Here is a 21,249-nt window from a genome sequence, read left to right on the forward strand (position 1 = left end):
GGCGGCTCTGCAGGAAAACTGAAGAGGAAAAAGCAGCCGCAGACACATCTGCTCTCTCCTTCCTGCAGAACCACACGAATGAATGGAAACACGTCATGAACAATACAAGCCACGGACGTGAGCGCCAGGAAATACTAAGGCAACGAGTTGTTGTTGCTGCTACTGCTGCTGATTGGCATAAACGCAGCAAACCTCCCTCTCAACAGCCGAACCCGCAGCCTCTCTCCCCTCCCAGCAGGCTACACATATTCGACCCGCTTATCGCAAAGCCTGACGGGATTTGTAGTTCCGACTGCGAAGGACCGCACAACCCCGCTCTAAACTTCCGAAGCCAAGATTCCTAGAAACTACGAGCTCCCTTCCAGATGGAGTCCCGCTTTCGCAGAACCAGCCCTACAGCCCCGGGATTCGGACAGAAGCCGTCTCCTCACGCTGCCCTGAGTTGCGCGGTCATCGCCCGTCTTTTAAACGACCTCTTGTCCACTGTTTCTCAGCTGATCGAGCGTCTCCGCCATACTCTCGCGATACTTGTTCAGCGATTCATGTTCGGAGTTCAAGAGACCGGCGGCTAAAAGGGCTCCAGTCGCGATGGGTTTCAAGCCGCATTTCCGGTTACTGGCTGCATATCTCTCCCCGCCCTCCCCCGGCCAAGTGTAGTGGAAATGCATAGGGATCAACACGGGCTGGTTTTGGAAAGCTGCTCCGAGAACCATTTTAGCTAAAGGGCGGGGTATAAATGCCATAAATAAATAAACAACAATGCCACCTTAACCGTTTCCATTCTTAAATAAGTCCTATTGAATTCAGTGATGCTCACTTCTAGGTAAGGGTGGGGGGCGTGGGATAAGTGCAAAATAAAATTTAAAAACAGCTTTCGTGAATGTGCTTTAAAAGTGGTGCCTTCTACCATAACAAAACGGGTCGCCCCCGCCGAATTTAACACATTATTGGAGGGAAAAGGTTTCTTCTGTACCTTTACAGATGGAGGCGGCTACCCCTGATGAATTTCTGTCTGTCGTGAGGATTTAGGCATGTACAGACTTCATGTCCCCTTTTAAACTTTACGAAGCTTCTTTTCTACTCTGAGGGAAACCGTTGTTTCAAAGCGCTGCGGCAAAGAGCGTTTTCTTAAAAAGACAAGCGGGGGGGGGGGGCGACACTTCCCATTGCTGCCTCGCTATCTGTTGAATCTCTACCTGACACGAGGCCTTTCCAAGAGTCGCAGGCGACATGCCAGCGAGGAAAGCCTTGAATCTGACCAGAATTATGGCATAATACCCGTGTTTCTTTTAAAACCCAGGCTCCTTTTCCACCTCCTGGGTGGGTAGAGTAGACCAGAATTAACTCAAAGCCCGGCAACGTAAAAAGAGCGAGCGACGTTGTCTGTTTTAACCAAGCCGTCCCCCAAATTCCCACCACTCCTGCCCCGCACATGGAGGATTCCTGGAAGTTCAATCTGTGACCGGAAGTGAAGTCTGTTCGGAAGCAGCGGCGGCGACTGGGCCTCCCCTCCCAACATCTCTGTCAAGAGGAGGAGGAGGTGCAGCTGGCCGGGCTTGGTCCCGCCCCTCCCTTCCTTTCAGCCAGTCGGGCCTTTGCTCGAGAATCCCCAGTCGAATTCTTCTGCCTGGCAGTGGGCGGGCGGGGCGGGCGAGGTCCCGGAAACGCTTCACGGCCCTGTCTAGTGCGCTGACCCGCCCCTTCCCACACTCTTCCCCCCCCCGCCCCCCGCTCGGTCTGCACTCTGCCGGTACCACCCGGAGACGCCCCCCTCGCCTCACGCAGACGGAAAGGGGGGGGAGAGTTGCCCCACTCCACACACACACAAACACACCCCGGAAGCGACGGGGGGCTTGGCCTCCTCTGCTGCCCCCAACGCCCAGGGGCCGGATGGGAGGGGAGCGCGAGATGGTGCTGCTGGAACCGGCCCCCCCGCGAGCGGTGAGAGGGGTGGGGGGAGGGCCGGGGTGTGTATGTGAGAGAGAGAGAGGTGTGGAGGGATTGTTGGCAAAACATGGCAAGGCGGGTGAGGGGGGCAGGCTGGCTGTGTGTCCAGTAAGCAGGCAGGAAGGGGTCAAAGTGGTGACTTGAGGGGCAATGCTTGGGGTGGGGGCTCCTATGCCTTGAAAGGGGCGACCCCCCGCTCCACAAACAAAAGGCTGCAACAGTGGATGGGCTACTGGGGTGGATTAAAACCTTGTACGGGTTGGGAGGGGGGGATACCAAGTGTGTCCTGGCACCTGCTTAAAAATATGTAGTAAATGGAAGGCAGGGCATAAACTTTATTCCCCTGTTCTTTATCTGTTTTCATCTTACAAATTTAGCAGTTGTGGTGTTCATGAAGTTGGTAATCAATTTATAGATGAACTGGGGACTGAAGAAAGGAGGTATATTCTGGGTGATGGGGAACCTGTTTTTGAGGCCTGTTAATCGAGGACCAATGTTAAGGGGTCAGGTGTCCATCCCCTTGCGTGCACACAACAGGCACACTTTTGGACCTGTATTGCTTGGTTTTGAATGATTAAATCACAGACAGGGTGAAACTTCAATAGGGTGTGAGTCTTTTCTCTTACACCTACATGCTCAGGAAAACTTTTTGTCTGTTTTGGAGGCTGCTTTCAGGTTGCTTGGATATGCCACACCTTGCATGTATTTGTATAGCAGGGATATGAGCAGTGCTACAATTATTACTTTGTTACTGTTGCAAGTAATTGCATATGTAATAGCTGCTTCTGCTGCCTTTATTTTTTGGCATGTCTCCTCAGCAGGGTGACTGCAGTATGATGCTGCTGCTTTGGTTTTGGCAGCTTTGAAGATAGACAGTCTTGAGTGGTAGCAAGGCCTTGGCAGTATACTGAAACTTATTCTTGCTAAATATTTTTATATCTTGTTTGGTGTAGGCAAATTTTAGAGTGTATATGTTCAAAAGATTGAGTAAGACCATTCAGGTGTTAGTTTTTTTCTGTGGGTTTTTTTATGCCATACTTGTGCTAGTCTGGGCCAAGAGCTACTTGTGTGTACTGCATTCATATATAATTAAGAAGCCAGGGTAGCCTTGCTTCAGGAGAACTGATCTTCACTACAAACCGAAAAAGCTATGAAATGTCAGGGCATTGTTGTAGATGGGAAACTGTGTCACCTGTTTGGCTTTTTTATTTTGTTTCTCTTCTGGGTAAGCCAACCATACAAATAAGGCAACAAAACAACTAGCCTTCCTGCCCATATGTACCTCTGGTAGTTATTTGTGGCACAAAGGAAATGGAGTAGAGAGAATCAGTGTTTGTAATGTTTTCATGCCTAAGTAACCCAAAGAAAACGCTTATATGCCTCTGGTTGTGATAAAGGGATTTTCCATTGTGGTGATGCAGTGGAATAATGCTTCACCTGTAAAAGTAAAATTATGATGATAAAACTTTTAAAAAATATGAGGCAGGTGGAAGGCGATGTGAGTTGTAATACTTGTTGCCTGTAATGTGAGTGTGTTATGTTGTAGGTGACTGTGGAACTTGCACAGCCATGTTTTTTGTTGCACTATTGCAATTGCTACATTTGGTACATTAGCTAGGATAAAAACTGCATTTCCCTAGTGACATTGTACTCAGTGGTAGATAAATATGATTTCCTTACAACAGAAGCACAACCTGGATTACAGAGACCTTCAACCCCTATGATTAGATCTATTCTTATAAAATTATAAACTCTAGTATAGGGGTTTCCAAGCTGTAGTCTGTGAACCACCAGTGGTCCGCAGGCTTCATTTAAGTCATCCATAGAATATCTGTAAAAATGCAAATAAAAATCATACATTACCTAGCATAGTACTTGTCAATTGTTATAGCAGGCAGAAAAACCATTAGGTTGTTTGACAGATTTTAATAAATGTTTAAGTAGTCCATGGGGACAAAGGTCTGGAGGCAAGCACAGTAGTGAACAATAAAAAATTATTCTAATTATGTATTATTCCATCCCAAGTGCTTATGTATATTGTTTCTACTAGTGTAGAGGCAAGAGAAAGCATGGATATAACTTTATAAATATATGTATAATGTAATACCAAATCTAGAATTTGGTACATTTAGGAAGCATACTTTGAGATGGAGATAAGTACTGATAATCATATTGGAAGTGTAGTAAAAATTGCAGTTTAACTTCTGTGTTTTGATAGATGTATGATGCCATCTGTGCCACTGTGTGTGAATTGAAGTGGAAGCAAGATTCTCTTGGGACATTCAAAAGGCAACAATAAAGAAGAAAATGAATCCTTTAAAAAACTGAATAATCTTTTAACTAAGATTTCTCCACATGAAGCATTATATCTTTAGCCCTGTGTCTTGTGAGACCTTTTTCACTTTCAGTGAAGAATTTCTGCCAAGCAGAGCAGTATAACAAACTTTCTGGCCAGCTGCTCCCAAGCATTGTAAACTGGGGGTTTTCTAGGTTATCTTCTAATTTCCTGTCAGTCAGTGAAAAGTATTACCTTCTGTAATCTTCACATATTCTGTTTCATAGGAACACAATAATACATCTTGAGCTAGTCTATTAATTTCAAAATAAAAGAGCTAGATAAATTAAAAGCAACATATATCAGCTGCCATTTACAATGAAATAGATATGCAATGATGAGTATAAACTAGAAACAACTGTTTTAAGGCATTGTCTCTCTATCTTTTAGTAAGTTCTAGAGTGCTAGCTAGAGATGTAAAATTTCTGGAAGTCTTTAAACTGTAAAAGCAGAAATAATGGGAATTGAAACTTCTGTAATACTTATTGTACTATTTGGCATATTTATCAATTTTAAAACTTCAAGTGTCTTAGTTTTGTACAAGCAAAATTGCAAATTGGATGTAAGGTAAAGGTAAAGGGACCCCTGACCGACTCTAGGGTTGCGGCGTTCATCTCGCTTTATTGGCTGAGGGAGCCGGCGTACAGCTTCCGGGTCATGTGGCCAGCATGACTAAGCAGCTTCTCTCGAACCAGAGCAGCACACAGAAATGCCATTTACCTTCCCACCAGAGCAGTACCTATTTATTTACTTGCACTTTGACGTGGTTTCGAACTTCTAGGTTGGCAGGAGCAGGGACCAAGCAACGGGAGCTCACCCCGTTACGGGGATTCGAACCGCCAACCTTCTGATCGGCAAGTCCTAGGCTCTGTGGTTTAACCCACAGCGCCACCCACATCCCTCTGGATGTACTGTACCCAGTTGTAATGCACTTTCTTCTGGGGTTCTCACTCAAACATTCAGATGGTGTTTTTTTAAAGGCTTTGGTACCCACAATAGGTCTTTTGCAGTTTTTGTCCTACCATCTTCTGACTGTTTTATTTTCCAGCAAGGCAGAGCAATAAGGTGCGTGTTTCCCCAGTCTGTAAGAGGATGTCCATTGAGGGGTAAGATGAAAAAGTTGGCCACAAGGAAGGGGCCAGGTCAAAAGAAAGCAGAATCAAGTTACTTGCTTCTAGTCTACTAGTATCTCAAAATCAGACTAGAAGTCGCCAGAAGAAGGCAAGTAGCAATTCACACGTATTGAAGGCCTTTTATAATCCTCTCATGAAGATGCCACATCCTCTAAATGCAGAAGTGCATTTTGAATTTCAGTGTTATAGATGTAATAATTATCATTATTTAATGCTGCAGATTGCCTTACATTTTCTACCCTGCATTTCTTCCATCATGGAGTAGAGTTGTCTCCCTTATATCCACAATTACAAGCTAACATCTTACATCAAATCCTGCTTTAGCCCTACTATCTTTGGGCATAGACCTGGACTCCACTCTGCACCACAAAGAACACATAGGCTTCTTACTGACTGCAGCATGATTAGCAATAGCTTAACAATGGAAGAACCAGACTGAAATACCCCTGAACATATGTGAAAATAATAGCTGGGATCCAGCAATGTCTGAGCATCTCACCAGACACAGAAGAGCAATGTGGACCCTTTTCTTTAACTATGTTAATGAACCAAATCAAGACCTTGTTGTACCAACTGATGAGTCTTCTTAGTGGAGATGGTATGTTCAGTAATATGTTTGAACATTGAATGTATAAGCTTATGTCTAAAGCCAATGGATAGAAGAAACACCATTAGCTGTACATCTGAATGAGTGTTTAATGGTTCTTGTATTTGTATTTGTTAAAAAACCCAATAATAATTGTGTGTTGTTGTTTTTTTAAAAAAAGACTGGAAATTGGATTCTCAACTTTAGACCCCATGTAGCTTTTAAGTTAACCAGGTAACCATGGCCACATCTGAACCTATTTGTATGTGATTGAAGTAGTATAAAAACCAGTAATTTAATATTGAGTGGGCAGTTAGTAATAGGATGTTAGATTTCCCCTCCCCTTTCTAATTCTCCAGTAGTGGAGAGAGGTGGTGGTGTCATCTTTGTAGGAACCTGGGCAATGCATATAGAGATGCTGTTGTGTGGTAAGTGAAGGATGGATGTGATATAGCAGGGAACAGTTCTGAAGATGCTGGAAAACGGGAATATATGGTTTGTTGTAGGTAATCCGCCACCAACTCTACACAGCCTGCAAAACTGTCCTATGATTTCTTGCTTGTGAAAGCAATCTACATCCTGACTTCAGATCCTGTTTGACCATTTGTTGTAGAGCAGTAGGACTGAACATGGAACTGGAATTTTAAGCTGGTTGTGCAGCAGCCTCTTCATGGGGCTGTCTTTGCATGCTAGCTGTCAAACTATATGGTGCACCTCTTACTATAAGTGAGGCGGCACTTGGCCTAGAAAAGCTAAAGCAATACAACTCTTTTATTTTTACATTGCAGAATAGTATCTGGAGTCACATTAGTGAACTATCATGGGGAACATGACAGTGGTAGTTTGAACGAGTGCCACAAGTTGTATCTACACTGTTGCCTGCTTTTAGTAATTTTTTGGGATTGCTGTGATCATGGCTTCTGAGGACCAACTCGCACAGTTATACTTTACCACTTACATTGTAGGATTGGGATCACTTCTAACAGTAATCAGGTGTACAGTATTTTCTGAACCCATGTTCTGCACTCTTCTGGAACAGAATCCAGCCTTCATAAATAAGTAGTGAAGCAATCAATGGATAATGTCTTCATTATCCTCTTATTTTAAAATCTATCTTCGTGCATTTGTGTGCCTCTGTTTCATATTCGTAGTTACAGTCATACCTTGGAAGTCTAACGGAATCCGTTCCAGAAGTCCGTTTGTCTTCCAAAATGTTTGGAAACCAAAGTGTGGCTTCTGATTGGCTGCAGGAAGCTCATGCAGCCAATCAGAAATACCATCAGATGTTTGGCTTCAAAAAATAGTTTGCAAACCGGAACAGTCACGTCTGGGTTTGTGGTGTTCGGGAGCCAAAACAGTCAAGAATAAGCTGTTTGAAAACCAAGGTACAACTGTATTTAGCTTATGCATTTCTTGTACAATTCTGGTGTTGGGAAGCAGACATATTTGTGAAGATTCTCTAGTAACAAAATACTAATTGTAGTCTTGCCTGAAAAATTCAGTACTTGAAATAAATGAGTTTTACATTAGACTGTGCCAAGTATTTCTTCCTGATTTTGCAAAAAAGTATCTTTTGAGTGCATGTTTGGGAGACAAAGTGTGTGAATGAGAGACAGAAATGGAGCATATTATTGTTTGTTGGACAGGGGTGGAGAAAACAGTTCTAACTTGTTCCACTGTCAAATCTGGGATCTTCTGTCTGGATCCTTGAACTGCATAAGTGTAACACTTCACTTCAGCAAATGCTGAAACAGGAGTTTGAATTAGGTCAAATCCTTAAACTGTAATCTCCTACCACTCATGTTTAGGAATATGTAGCCAATGATAGTAACATCTACTGAAGCCGCTTCATGCTTGGTTCCTCTCAATGTATTGATCTGTATTTGAATGTTAGTGGCAATGCTGACAGTATGAGTGCATGGCCAGCCAAATTTCATTCCAGTGAGATTTTTACATTTATAAAGATTATCTCTCTAGACTGTCAGATGTAAATGTTGCAGTATGCCTTCTTCCCTAAATGACGTGGAAGGACTGAACTATGCGTTATGCTATACAATGCAGCTATCTTTATGTTACAGTCCAGTTCGGGAGTCAGAACTGGAGTGCTAACATATTAAACAGCATTGCTGTGTGTTCCAAGGTGATCAGGCCTGAGACACATCCTGGGATCTCTCTGTGCAATGGGATGCCAAGACAAACACCTACAGCCTGGGATCTTACTTTGCCAGTGAATATATGGACACACAAGCAGACCAATAACGAAATTACTACTTGACCAAGTTTTCCACAGCTAGTGCATCCTCTCCCTCATGGAGAAATGGGGACTAGAAATTGGATGGAAGGAGTTATCCTACCTAAGCAGACTAGCCCTCATCCACACCAATACCAAGGATGGGGTAATACTCGCACAAAGGATCCTGGCTAGGGACCCTTGTAACAAGTGAAAATAGGAAAAGGGTGAGGCATGAGAGAAGGAAGTGCTGCAGAGACCTTACCTCTTTGAAGGTTCTCTGTGTGGGCTTCTTGGAATTGGCACTGAGAGAGAACTGTCTTTATACAGGTACAAAATGGAGAACAAAGCCCTATCTCTCGGGATCCAGAATGCCATAAGTCTGTAGAAACAACATTATCCATTGCCAAAATCCAGGCTTCACACACATGGGAACATCCATTATGTAGACCTAGATTCTCTGCATATTAAAGTAGCAAAGTCCAGATTACTTGCATCACAGTTGCAGCTTGATTTTCACACCTCATATCCACTAGTCCTAGTCATCTTTTTTGCTTCCAACCTTTGAAAGGGAAAAACCATTCACATTCCCCACCCCCGCAAATGTCTCATTTCTGCTTATGTGGTCACTAAGCAGTTACTAAGGCTCCTTATCTTCAAGGTTGGATTGCTTCTACAAAGCTTCATTCACTGTACTAAGTTTCTGGTCTTTCTGGGTTACATACATGTACTTAACTTTAAAATGAAAGGATAGGACAGAATTAAGAAGTTTGATATATGTAATATTATATATACTATAGAATGAATACAGTATGTCATAAGCATAAATACTTCAAACATTTACTTACCAGGTTACCAAATACACAAGGTACATTTAGCAATGTTTTCAGATACATGGGTCACCCACCTCTGCTTGCCATTAATTTGGGAAAATCCAAGTAACTATTCATGTTAGTTTTGAAGTGTATGTTCAGAGTGTGATTTGCTATGTAGTTCCTCTTCTATTTTGAACTGAAGAGAAATCTAAAGGTGAGGATGGTAGAGATGTACTGGTCCCAAGCTCTCTTGCTAGAAGAAGCATAATTAAGAAAGTTACTTTTGGGAGGGACAAGCTTGCTCATGTCTCATTTATTTGAAGATTCCTGTCCCAAGTCTAGGAAAGGAAAGTTGTTTTCAAGTACAATCCTATAGAGTATATGTTGTAATTATTCTTCACTGTGGCACTGAGTGATGAAAGTCATAGCCTTATGAAATAATAATCTGAGACTTTGATATTCATATGTCCATCAGATATGTATATGTTTTTGTGTGATTGTCTAAATCATGTTAAACTATTTCTTCATTTTATTTTATTTGTATTTATAGAAGATGCCAAAAGCATCAGAAGAGCATAGCCACTGGGAAGCCTGTTGACTGCTATTTTCTTAGAGTCTTGAGACTAACATCAGACTGACATGGCACAGAGCAGCCAGCAACTCGACATGCAGGTACTCCATGACCTCCGGCAACATTTCCCCGAGATTCCAGAGAGTGTGGTGTCACAGTGCATGCTCCAGGTAAGAGATAAAACAGTGGTTTCTCTTTGAAAAGAGTTCATTGTAATATGCTAGTAAGATCCACACACAATTTCATCTTCTTTGTTTCTAAAAGATAAAGGCTTTTTTTGTGGGGTTGAGGGTGAAAACTTAATTCCAAGCTAGGTCTTCAGGCTTCCCATAGCATACTTCATTATATGTTAACACAAAGATTTTCAACTTTTTTGAGTCCGTGGCTCCCTTGACCAACTACATTCTTTCTGTGGCTCCCCTGTGGGGAAATGCACTTTGAGTCTCAGGAGCTTATTTATGTTGCCCCTTGCCTGCTGAGCTGTCAGCCCCTCACCCCTTTGGGACACCTCTCCTCAGGAATCCTCACCTGCCTGCTTGCTTGCTTGCTTGCTTGCTTGCTCACTCCAAGGCCACCTCAGCTCCTGGCAACCAGCACCTCCTGCCCTGCCCTTGTGGCAGCATTCACCTAGAGAACTTGTAGCCAGGGCCGGTGCAAGAAACCGCTGTGCAAGCCTTTGGAGGCATAGACTTGAGAGGGCACCAGAGGAGGGGAAGGAGGCCAGGGCTGCCCATGGCGCACCTGACCACCACCATCTGAAGTGCCCCAGGGTGCCATGGCGCACTGGTTGAAAACCACTGTTAACATATCTTTCACTAATAAAATAGATTCTACTCGTACCACTTTAATTTAGTTAAAAATCCCATTGCATCTAATTAGCACAGGTACAGGTTATGTCCTGTTGAGATCAGCGAGATTAAAACAATGGTTAAGCTCTTAAATGCTATCTATCTATATCATCTATCTATCTATCTATCTATCTATCTACCTATGCATTTTTATTTTCCTCTAGTCATCCACAGGGCATTTTGTGTTCTAATTTAAATAATTGTATTTTATTATCAATATATTATTTTAAGTGGAACACAAAATGCCCATGGGGGAAGCAGAAAGAAATCAAATGTGTGGCAAATAAGTATAGGCATGTAATCTGCAATCCGGAGGAATGAAAGATGAGCATGCCTGGGTCCTTTTAAAATCATCCTCATTCCAATATGACACCGGCCTGTTGGTAGTTCTTGTGCTGTTTAGCTGTGATAAGATTTTAAACAAAGTATTCCTACATAGAATAAAATAGTGTTGTGCAAATATCACTAAACAATTTGCATTGGAGACTTTCAATGACTTGCAGAGGAAAGGGGAAATGTTTAAAGCAAATAAGGTATTTCCTCCCTGTAGTGTAAGCTCCTAAGGTGGAATTCTCTCACAGTAAGATACCTGTTACGTTTTTGTTTTGTTTGTGCATGTGTTTTGGGTAATACTGCCCTGAACACATTTAAGTGATTTCATATGGGAACAATGCCAGAATAAGAAAGGTGTGTGCTTTTGATGCCAAGACAGTAAGAAAAGGTTCTGTAGGTAGGCAGTTGCAAGAGCCAGGAATCGACTGAAGAAACAATGAATGCACTGGTTTGAGGCCTCAGTAGAAAGATTGAGGCTGCTTAGCTACTTGGCAAACACATTTTCAAATACTTATTTTGATTTTTCTACCCTTCAGTAAGGAGGAAAATTTTGTTTGACTCAGAGTATTATGATTTAAACTTGGAATGTTGGCATATCTGGGGAAGTTCTTTACCAGACCTTTCCACAGATGCTCCCTTTTCCCTCTCCCTCAATGAAGTGTTCAGGAAACCAGTCTGGTAATGGCAGAAGCTGTGTAGGCCTGATCCTTAAGACCTTGGTGCTCCTACCATTGAGCTTATCAAAAACAATACTTTGGGAGCTATAGCTCTTGTGATCCTGCGGTAGTGGATGGTTAGGAGCCTCCAGATCTTATGGATGAAGCCTACAAACCTGTCACCAACCATCTTTCCCCATTGAAGGGTGGGAATGTGGTGGGCAATGACCCTATGGAACTCCCCATCCTAAAATTCAGGTATTTCATGCTACAGGTAAAGCTTTAGAATTTCCAAATATTTGTTTCACTTAATAAGTGATAGGGGGTGTCATATACACCGGGGTGTGTGTGTGTGTTATACACGGAAAAATATGGTATTCCACTGACCTCTGACAGTATTGCAAATTAACATTTTCTGGAAAAAGCAAAATAAAAAATTATAATGGTTCATGATAAAATTATAAGAAGTTTGCTATAGTCCTGCACATGGAAAAGGGAACAAAACCATAGGAATAAAACAATATTGAAGAAAAAACACTCTTCTAAAGTAAAGACACATGCACAACAGGCGGCTTGGAGGAGGCATCTCACTGGAGGTTGCACTGGCAGATTCCTTGAAACCCAAGCACAGCAGAGTGTAGATCTCAGTATTCTGCACTTAGCAAACTTCAGTGTGTTCAATCCTGTTGATCACAATTTGAAGAGAATGTCAATAAATTTAAGAGGTTTCATTAGATAGCAACAAAGTGTAGATTTTAAAGCTTACATTATTAGGAATCATTTAATATATCCCTCCAAATGTTTTTTGACCAGTGTAGTTATTGCTTTTAGAGATGTTAAGAGATGCTTGAACGTTGTATGTCTCCCACCTGCTCCTGTTTCCTCACTTTCAAGCTACAAATAAGGACAACATTTAACCTTTCCCATCAGTTATGAAAAGAGAGAGAGAATAAATGTTGTAAACAGTGGGAAGCTTATTCGGGAAAGGGGGTTTGGATAGGCAATATTTTCACTGAAAATCTTCTTTATAATGTTCCCACAACCCAGTCCTTTTATTGACATGCTTATATTTTTTTAAAATGAAACAATGCATGCTGAAGAAACGTGTGACAATTTTGTTTCCTGGCTATGATTGGCAGGTGTAATCTTAGAAGAAACTGGAGCTGGGCTGAAATTATGGTGGTGGTGGAGAAAAGAGAATGGATTTTAAAATTTGGGGAGGGGAGGAGGTAAGTTTCCCCAAAATGTTGGGGTGGAGGTTGGCTTACCTTTGTGGTGAATAAGACATTCTTCCCCTTTCCTGTACTTGTAAAAAAGCCTCATAGCCCCTTGCAGCATCAGCAGGGTTCAGTAGTAGCCTACCACTTGTGTTTCTTAAGAAGTGCTGAATCTTGCTGCTGCTATAAGCAAGCATGAGGCTTTTTAAAAAGTGCTGGAAAAGGGAAGGGCTTTAGCCAACTTGTAAAATTAACTAAGGTAAGTCATCCCTCTTAAAATTTGAGAAATTTGCTTCCCCCTCCCCCACACTTTTGCAGGGGGTAGATAGCCTCCTGAAAGTGCCTGAGAGACTATTTAGCCCAGACTTAGGAGAAGCAGTCTTCCATCTCACACCAGGAGGAGAAACTCTTCTGAGATGGTGGCTACTGCCTAAGTTTTTCCCCCTCTTCAGTTCAAGCACTGCTTTCCTTTGTGGGCCAGAGGCAAAACTTCAGTGGTGTGACAGATAATGATAACTCTTATTTTTGTACAGTAGGCTACATTCCAGCCATGCTTTTTTAACTACACACTCAACTCTCTATCCAGGCAAATGAGACGTTATCACAGTTGAAGTATCCAACAAGGCAAATTACTTGAGGAGGGAGTGACTGGTGGGAAGAGTGGCCTGAGGAGAGTCCTGAGGGTCAGATGGAGAGGCCCAGAGGGCTCCGTATGATCCCAGGACCTGGATGTAAAGTGTACCTTCTTTAAAACTTTTGTTTGTATACAAATGCTGCAGCTTTAATTGAGTACAAAAAGAGGATCATTCAGCTAATGCTCCTTAATTCAGGTGAGAGTCTTAACTGAAATACGATGTTCAAACTAGGCTTTATAGGTATGTTGACATGTATGCATATGGAACTACATTATAGCTTGTCAGACTCATTTATTTAATTTTAAACCCTTCACATTTTCTATTTCTTATTACTAGAACAACAACAACCTTGATGCTTGTTGTCGAGCTCTTGCACAGGAGAGTAACAAATACCTATACATGGAGTACCACCCAGATGACACTCGTCACAGGAATCGCCATCTGCATATTAACCTCGGCATCCATCCTCACACCAGCTATCACGGAGGGGATGGAGCTCAACTTAATGGTGGTCGTACACTGGTACATAGTTCAAGTGATGGACATATTGATCCACAACACACAGCAGGTAAACAACTGATATGCTTAGTTCAAGAACCACACTCTGCTCCAGCTGTTGTGGCAGCTTCTCCCAACTACAATCCATTTTTTATGAATGACCAGAATAGAAACGCAGCTACTCCTCCTTTGCAACCACCTCAGCAACCTTCTTCCATACAACCTGGAATGAATACATCTGCTATGCAAGGCCCACCTCCTCCTGCGTATATGCACATACCTCGGTATAGCACAAATCCTATAACTGTTACAGTGTCGCAGAACCTCCCATCTGGACAGACTGTACCCAGAGCTTTACAAATTCTTCCTCCAATTCCAAGCAATCCTTACGGGAATCCTGGATCTCTCTATATTAGGCAGACATCTCAAAGTTCTTCAGGACGACAGACTCCTACTCAAAGTGCACAGTGGCATTCATCGCCACAAGGCCCAGTGCCCCATTATAGTCCACATCCACTGCCTGTTTATCCGCACCAACAAAACTATCAGCCTTCTCAGTATTCTCCAAAACAGCCCCAGATTCCTCAGTCGCCTTTTCAGTCGCCACCTGCTTCTCAGTGTCCTTCTCCTTTTGGCTCTCCTCAGCATCAAGTTCAGCCTAGCCCGTTGGGCCATCAAAGTTCCCATGTGTTTATGCCTCCTAGTCCTTCAACTGTGCTACCCCATTCATATCAACAAACACCCCAAACATATCAGAAACCAAGTGGACACTCAGTATCTTATCTTCCATATGGTGGACCTAGCTTATCCAAAAGCTCCATGAACAAGATAGAAATTACCGTTGAGCCACCACAAAGACCTGGGACTACAATGAATAGGAGCCCTTCACCTATAAGTAACCCACCTTCGCAACGGAATCAGCACCCACTGTACGCACCTGCTACTCCTCCTTCAAGTTCTCCTTCCAGAAGTATGTCAGGTCAGCCCAAACCTCCTTATAGTGTTAATCCTTTATATATAACATATACACAGCCAGCTGGACCTACGGGTGTGCTTACTCAGTCACCTCGGGTCATGGTATCTCAGCCAAATCCAGCAATTTTTAAAATCACCGTAGGCAGAGCACCAGCTGAGAACCTTTTAAATTTAGTGGACCAAGAAGAGCATTCTGCAGCACCAGAACCAATTCAGCCTATTTCAGTTGTACCAGGATCTGGATGTGAAAGAGGAAGCCATAAGTATCAGAGGAGCTCCAGTTCTGGGTCCGATGACTATGCTTATACTCAAGGTAAACTTATTGAATTGCATGTTGCAGTAATTATCGAAAAGAATTATTTGCACTGTGGTACATCCTCCGTGCTTTGGTTTCTAAACTACTAACAGTCTTTCAATTTCTTAAGCCATTGCGGAATGCCATGGTTATTTTATCGGGATTCATTAATGGCAAATATATATCACCTTATTTCATAAGAGAGAAGATAGAATGAGCATATACTCTGGAAGTTCATTGTCTCTGCAGCAGCAAAGGAGGTGTCAGGATGTAGCTTAAGGGCTACTTTGCCACTGTAGTGTGGGACGATGTTGCAGTATATTGCATTGATACAATGTGGTTCAGAAGAAACAGTTGTTGATGCCATATAATGCATAACCTAATTAGCACAGAAATGGTCTGGGGGTTGGAATGGATATGCTTAATTCAACTGACTGAATACCACCCTAGAGTAACTTCTGCCCATATAGAGCTAACACAGTCCTGCATATCTTAGCGTACTAGACTTACTGTGCAAGGTTAGAATTTACAGAGCAAGTAGTGGTCTTGATGTGCAATAACATTACATGCTGTTGAGGCTTTGTCAGCGCAAACTCCTGTGTAATGTCAAAACTGGTTGAAGTTTTTGGATTGAAGATGGGTTTATCTGCAGTTCAATAATTTTTGAAGTGCGTTATTGAAGCCTTTTTAATTTTTTTCATGTTTTTGAAGTACATCTGCTAAGAAACTAGATGCTTTAGCAAAAACACCATAGTTGATGTGGAGAGGAGAACATGCATAAAGGTGCATTATTGTGGAGTGCTTTTGAAACCTAATTAAGCTTCCAATTGTATGATGAGCTACTTTTCCAAGGCTGCATAGGAAGGTTAACAATAATGTTTGTTACCTAGCAAAGAGAAAGGAGACAAATGGATCTGGGCCCTTGATAAATTTGGTTTGGGATGACTGTAGCTCTGTAATTGGGGAGCAGCTCAGTGGTAGAAAACCTGACTTGCATGTGGAATGTCCCTGATTCAATTCCCTGACAACTCCGGTTAAAAGTATCAGATACCAGCTGATGTGAAAGGCCTCTATCTGTGACCTGCTAGTCAGAGTAGGCAATATTTTATTATTTATTTTCAGCATCTATAAGCTGCCCTAAAAACAAATAGGGTGATTCACTAATTAAAAAAAAACACAAGTTAAAAATCATAAATAGTAAAAATGATGATACAATCTGATTCGGCATGATAGAGCAGAAAATAAAACCGTAAAAACCAAAGCAAACTTTGATTTAAAAGGACTGCAGAGATAAAAAGGTATTTATATAGCGTTGAAAAGATAGTAAAGAAGGTGCTAGGCGAACCTTTTTAGGGAGGGCATTCCATAGCTAGTATGCCATATCTCTCCTGGAGATGACAGCCAGAGAAGGACCTCTAAAGATGACCTCAGGGTCTGGGTAAATAACATGGGAAGAGGCAATCTTTCAGATACTGGACCTATCTTCAATATTGGGTAGATGTACACATAGTTTTGGCAACATTATTGTGTCTGGTGATCTAAACATGTTTTTAAAAAAACAAAATATGGCAGAGTTTATATAGTTGTTCGGTTTTACCCTACTTCTCAGATCTCCAGTTTAGAGACCTAAGATAGCATAACACTAACAGATTTCTGTCTGATCTCCTAAAGCATTCCTGCTTAGCAGGTTGACAACGCTAGCGTAGATGGACCTGTTGGCATAGCTCAGTATGAATCAAAATTTGTATATAATTTATAACAAGGAAGAAGAGCTAGCTTTGATGTATTGTTTTCAGCTGTGGAATAGTCTGAAACCATGGCACTGGTTAACATGACAATGGTTAGAGCCAAGCTAAGTTACTTTTGTTGAGGTCACTGAAATCTACAGGACTTAAATCATAACTAATATATCCCATTGATTTCAGTAGAACCTAACTTCAGTTAACTTAATTTAACTCTATCTATTGAAATCTAAGCCTTTCATAGGAACAACTATATCTTGTATCTTGCATCTTGCTCTTCTACCAAAGTGCTTAGAGATGTTTATACAAACATACAGAGTTTGTAACTCAAAGCAGTTAATTATATTTTTAACTCTTGAACTTGCATACTATTTCATGGATAAATTGGACTGCCGATGTATTACTTCATTCCCATACTATGTTTTTTTGCTCTGGGCTAGGTGCAGGATTGTTTTACTCTGTACTAAAAAGAAATCCACATCCCGTGCCAAGATAATTCCAGTTTCTGTAACTTGTATAAATTATTCCAGTTAAGCCCCCTTGCTGTATTTCTCTTGCTTTTGTATGAGCTATTCTAAAGTTTACACTAGTTTGCACAGTTTATGCTTCTCCTGCTAGTCATGGGGGGAAATGAAGACTTCCAAAGTATGGCAACTCTGCCCTCAAACCCGTGGAAAAGGTACAAGTGTTGTACCTTAGTACCACAAGTGTTGTACAGTACCCCATATATTTGAATATATGGGGTGTAGTTCATTTTACTTCTCAGTATAGCATTCCTTACAATGTAAATTTGAAAAGGCGCATATGTGTTTAGATAAAAGAGTAGAATGCTGGCTATGGATGATTGGAGGAGACTTGAGAGAGAAGTATGCAGAATGACGAGGATGTATCAAGAGAAAGTAATGAGTAACAATGTGCTAAATAATTGAGCTGCAAAACCGAACACTGAAATGTAATATCACAGTTCATACTGTCCTCATTCATTTTGTGAATGAACCATTGGCCTTGCTACAGATGTCTAATTGTGACATTTAGCAGAGAAATAATGCAACTATGCATTCAACTCAATTTACAGGACCTCTTCTAAATGTCTTTATAATGTGGAGGGAGGCTTTGTAGATCTATATTCGGATGGTGGGAAATCTTGTGTACTCATGTTTTAAGTAACACAAGCTGCAGAATATTTCAGAGGAACAGAGGATGGTCAAGAATAGCTGTGCTGAAGGGCTCCCATGTTGTGACTCTGTTTGTGCTTCAGTTTCTCCCACTACCACTACAATGCAGTTGGCAGCAAGTGGAAGAAACTGCTTTCCTGCTGTCTGCCACATCTGAGCTGCCAGGGAGTTGGGTGCTGTTCAATTGGCAGGCAGCCCGAGACCTCAAATTCTCCCTAAAGACAGACGGTGTGAGTACTTTGAACAGTTAGGAAGAGCAACCCTGCATTTCCAGTACACTACAAAAAGAGTCATCAGTTTCTTCAACACAGCAGATTGCATTTCTGGAAGCCCTGTGGAAAGAGCAAGAAAGAAGGGTCTTCAGAAATTTATAGACCCTCTGCTTGTAGAGTGCTTTTCACTCATTCCACCCACTCTCTAAAGCAAATGCCTTTACTTTGCAATCTCTCTTGATTTCCCCCCACTAAGGACAAAAATGGAGAGTTGGGAATTACTACAAAATCTAGAATTCGGTCCAGTAGTTAAACTTATACTCTACAATGAAGTCAGTTAAGGAGGGTCAGCCTCATCATAAGTTCTGTTCTGTTAACTAATTTGTATGTCCTAATCTAGTCACAGGCTGCTGCAGTTGATTAGAGCACTGATTTTGTAATCTTTTAGGTTAAAACTGCTTTTCCAAAGAGTAAAAGCAGCTTTTGCTATAGTAATATGCTCCATTGTATCAAGTGAACTTGATTGCAAGCAGTGGAGATCATCTTGTAGCCCAGTGTCTTATACCTTTTGATTTTTTAGGATTTAGTCTTGTCAGTACACTGTTACAATTAGATTGCCATTTCATCCTGCACAGGTGCCTTTTATTTTTGAGCGGACAAAGAACAAAAAAAAAGAAGCAGTGGCCAGAAATGGTAATATCCAAGTTACTGTCTAAAATAATTATTTTTATGATGGAAGAACTTTATGTCTACAAGTATAGTTCCATTAGCATGAAACATTTCTACACTGATGTTTGGCTGCATGTTTATAGTCACTTTCTGCTCTTAAAAGCTCACTTGTATACTATTCCAGTTGCAAGTTGGGTTTTTCAGTCTTGTGTATTTGCACTGACTTTGTTCTCTATACCACACTAGCCTTGTTGTTACACCAACGTGCAAGGATGGAGAGGCTAGCAAAGGAACTGAAGTTTGAAAATGAGGAGCTTGAGAAGCTCAAAGCTGAAGTGAATGGCATGGAACACGATCTTATGCAAAGGCGTCTGAGAAGAGTAAGCTGCACAACCTCAATCCCGACAGTAAGTAAGAAGCTTTTAAAATATTAAAGTTGTTCCCTCCTAATGACAGGGTTTGTCACTGTCATGCCATATATATATTATATATCATTCATATTCTGCCAGATAAGGTTCAGTAACCAGTCCACTTCAGCAGCTGGGTATCAGCATATTCTGGTAGCTGGTCCATGGTTTTCCCCAGACCAGAAAGAGCATGGTAGTGTTTTCTTTGGTATTAGCTGTAGATTTGCCCCAACAGCTTGCATGTTAGCAACATAGTGGTCTCATCAGCTGGGAATAAGAACTCAGGCTGGGATAAGCTATGATAGGAAAAACAACTTTGTGACCCTGGTAGAAGCACTGTCATACTTGAAGGAAGGGAGAGGTGAAAGGAATAGGGCAGGTGACTGATTTTAAATTTTAAATACGCTGCAGTCTATAATAAACTTTTCTTGAGATAATGTCATTCAACATCCAAATGTTTTATATTTCTAAATTGGTGGTTCTTTCCCTTCTGACAAGGAAACTTAATCTGACTATGATATTCTAAAACAGGTGTGGGGAACCTTTGACCTTTAAGATGTTGCTGAATTGCAGCTCCCAACAGCTCCAGCAAGCATGGCCAATGACCAGGGATGATGGGAATTATAGTTTAGAAACATCTGGAGGACTATAACCCCACACTTGTCCTAAAATCTATATTTTGTGGAGATTCACAAGTACAGGATGAATTAATTCTTTGCCTGTATCATTCAAGAAATTTACCAAGTTTTACTTATCATGAAACAAAACCACACATAAGTGCATCTAAGCTACATTGGTTTGAAACTTGTTTAACTGTCTTGGTTTATTCGCAAGATACATTTGGAGTCATACTACTGTGATGGTGCTGAAACTCCTGTTACTGATCAATACAGAAAGTATTAATTTTAAATCAATATAATTTAAATCGGAAATTTATGTCTTGATTTCAGTTCCCAAGCTGATAAATTGGCAATAATGTTTTGCCTGGAAAAAAGTCCATACTAATTTAGTACTATGCCAGTGGAAACGTACTGGTTCTCACTTTTGAAATGTTCTGGTCAAGGGACCCCACAAACCTTTTACACTACACAATTCCATCTGCATAAAAATAAGGAGAGGAAGAACAGCTAAATTAATATTTCACTGTACTTATGTATGTGCATGGCTTAACAAAAATGGTTATGCTGACTTCTGTTTCTATTTTTGGTTCTGCTTTCTAGCCTGAGGAGATGACCAGATTGAGAAGCAAGAACAGGCAGCTCCAGATAAACGTTGACTGTACACAGAAAGAAATAGATCTCCTTCAGTCTAGAGGTATATATTTTAAAATACTTACAAAAATATGTGTTTGTTTTGAGCTGTATATTTGAATGTTATTGTTGTTGGCATCTGCCTGTCTCGGGAGACAGTAGAGAAGTGTGCCTTCAGGGGTAAAGTCAAACTGTTGGTTACAGCGCCTGCTGTGGCTGTAGAGACTGGTGCAGTTGTCCCATGTGTGATGATCCTCCCCAACTCTGGGATTGCATTTTCCCAGCAGGATTAGGAGTTTGGAGGCTGGAACTCTCCTGGCAGCCTGGTCTAATTCCTCATAGAACAGGTTCTTGGCCTGTATGTCAGAGCACATAGTGGAAGCGTAAATGCTCAAGGTGTTAACTGGACCAGTGGTGATTGAGAGGCAGCAGGAAAGCAAGCATTCTGAGCCCTCGGTTAGTGGTTCTATTGCAAACAGAAGGCAGTGCCTCACTGCAAAGCCTATGTCATTAACATAGGGTTCTTCTGGATGCCCTCCTTGCCAGAAAAAGGGTGTAAGTCTTTTCTTGGAGGTTGCCATTCAAAGCGAGTCTGGTCTCTTGCAAAGTGGCAACGTCACTGTTGAGTGTTTTCAGCTCAGGGTCAATGATGTCCATCTTCTCTGAGTCGTTGACCTGCAGCAGGTCGGTGGACAAGCCAGGACACATGGTCCTGATGTT

At 41.6% G+C, this 21,249-nt stretch overlaps 1 protein-coding gene and 1 long non-coding RNA gene across 2 annotated transcripts in view; one reads left to right on the forward strand and one right to left on the reverse strand.

Annotated features, from left to right (window-relative positions):
• LOC308476084 overlaps nt 1–1,553 on the reverse strand; it is a 66,777-nt gene extending 65,224 nt beyond the window's left edge. Inside the window, exons 1-3 of the long non-coding RNA XR_013985679.1 lie at nt 1,346–1,553; nt 974–1,313; nt 432–718 (exon numbers count right to left, since the gene is read on the reverse strand). This is a non-coding gene — a long non-coding RNA (uncharacterized lncRNA). The remainder of the gene's footprint in view (nt 1–431; nt 719–973; nt 1,314–1,345) is intronic.
• A 175-nt stretch (nt 1,554–1,728) lies between these two features.
• TAB3 (TGF-beta activated kinase 1 (MAP3K7) binding protein 3) overlaps nt 1,729–21,249 on the forward strand; it is a 28,115-nt gene continuing 8,594 nt past the window's right edge. Inside the window, exons 1-5 of the mRNA XM_081003464.1 lie at nt 1,729–1,941; nt 9,597–9,787; nt 13,643–15,092; nt 19,119–19,279; nt 20,500–20,593. Coding sequence (XP_080859590.1) covers nt 9,686–9,787; nt 13,643–15,092; nt 19,119–19,279; nt 20,500–20,593 — 1,807 coding nt within the window. The 5' untranslated portion in view covers nt 1,729–1,941; nt 9,597–9,685. The remainder of the gene's footprint in view (nt 1,942–9,596; nt 9,788–13,642; nt 15,093–19,118; nt 19,280–20,499; nt 20,594–21,249) is intronic.

This window comes from Podarcis pityusensis (assembly GCF_964106645.2).
Source record: "Podarcis pityusensis genome assembly, chromosome: 4".
In the NCBI taxonomy this organism is placed as follows: Eukaryota; Metazoa; Chordata; class Lepidosauria; order Squamata; family Lacertidae; genus Podarcis; species Podarcis pityusensis.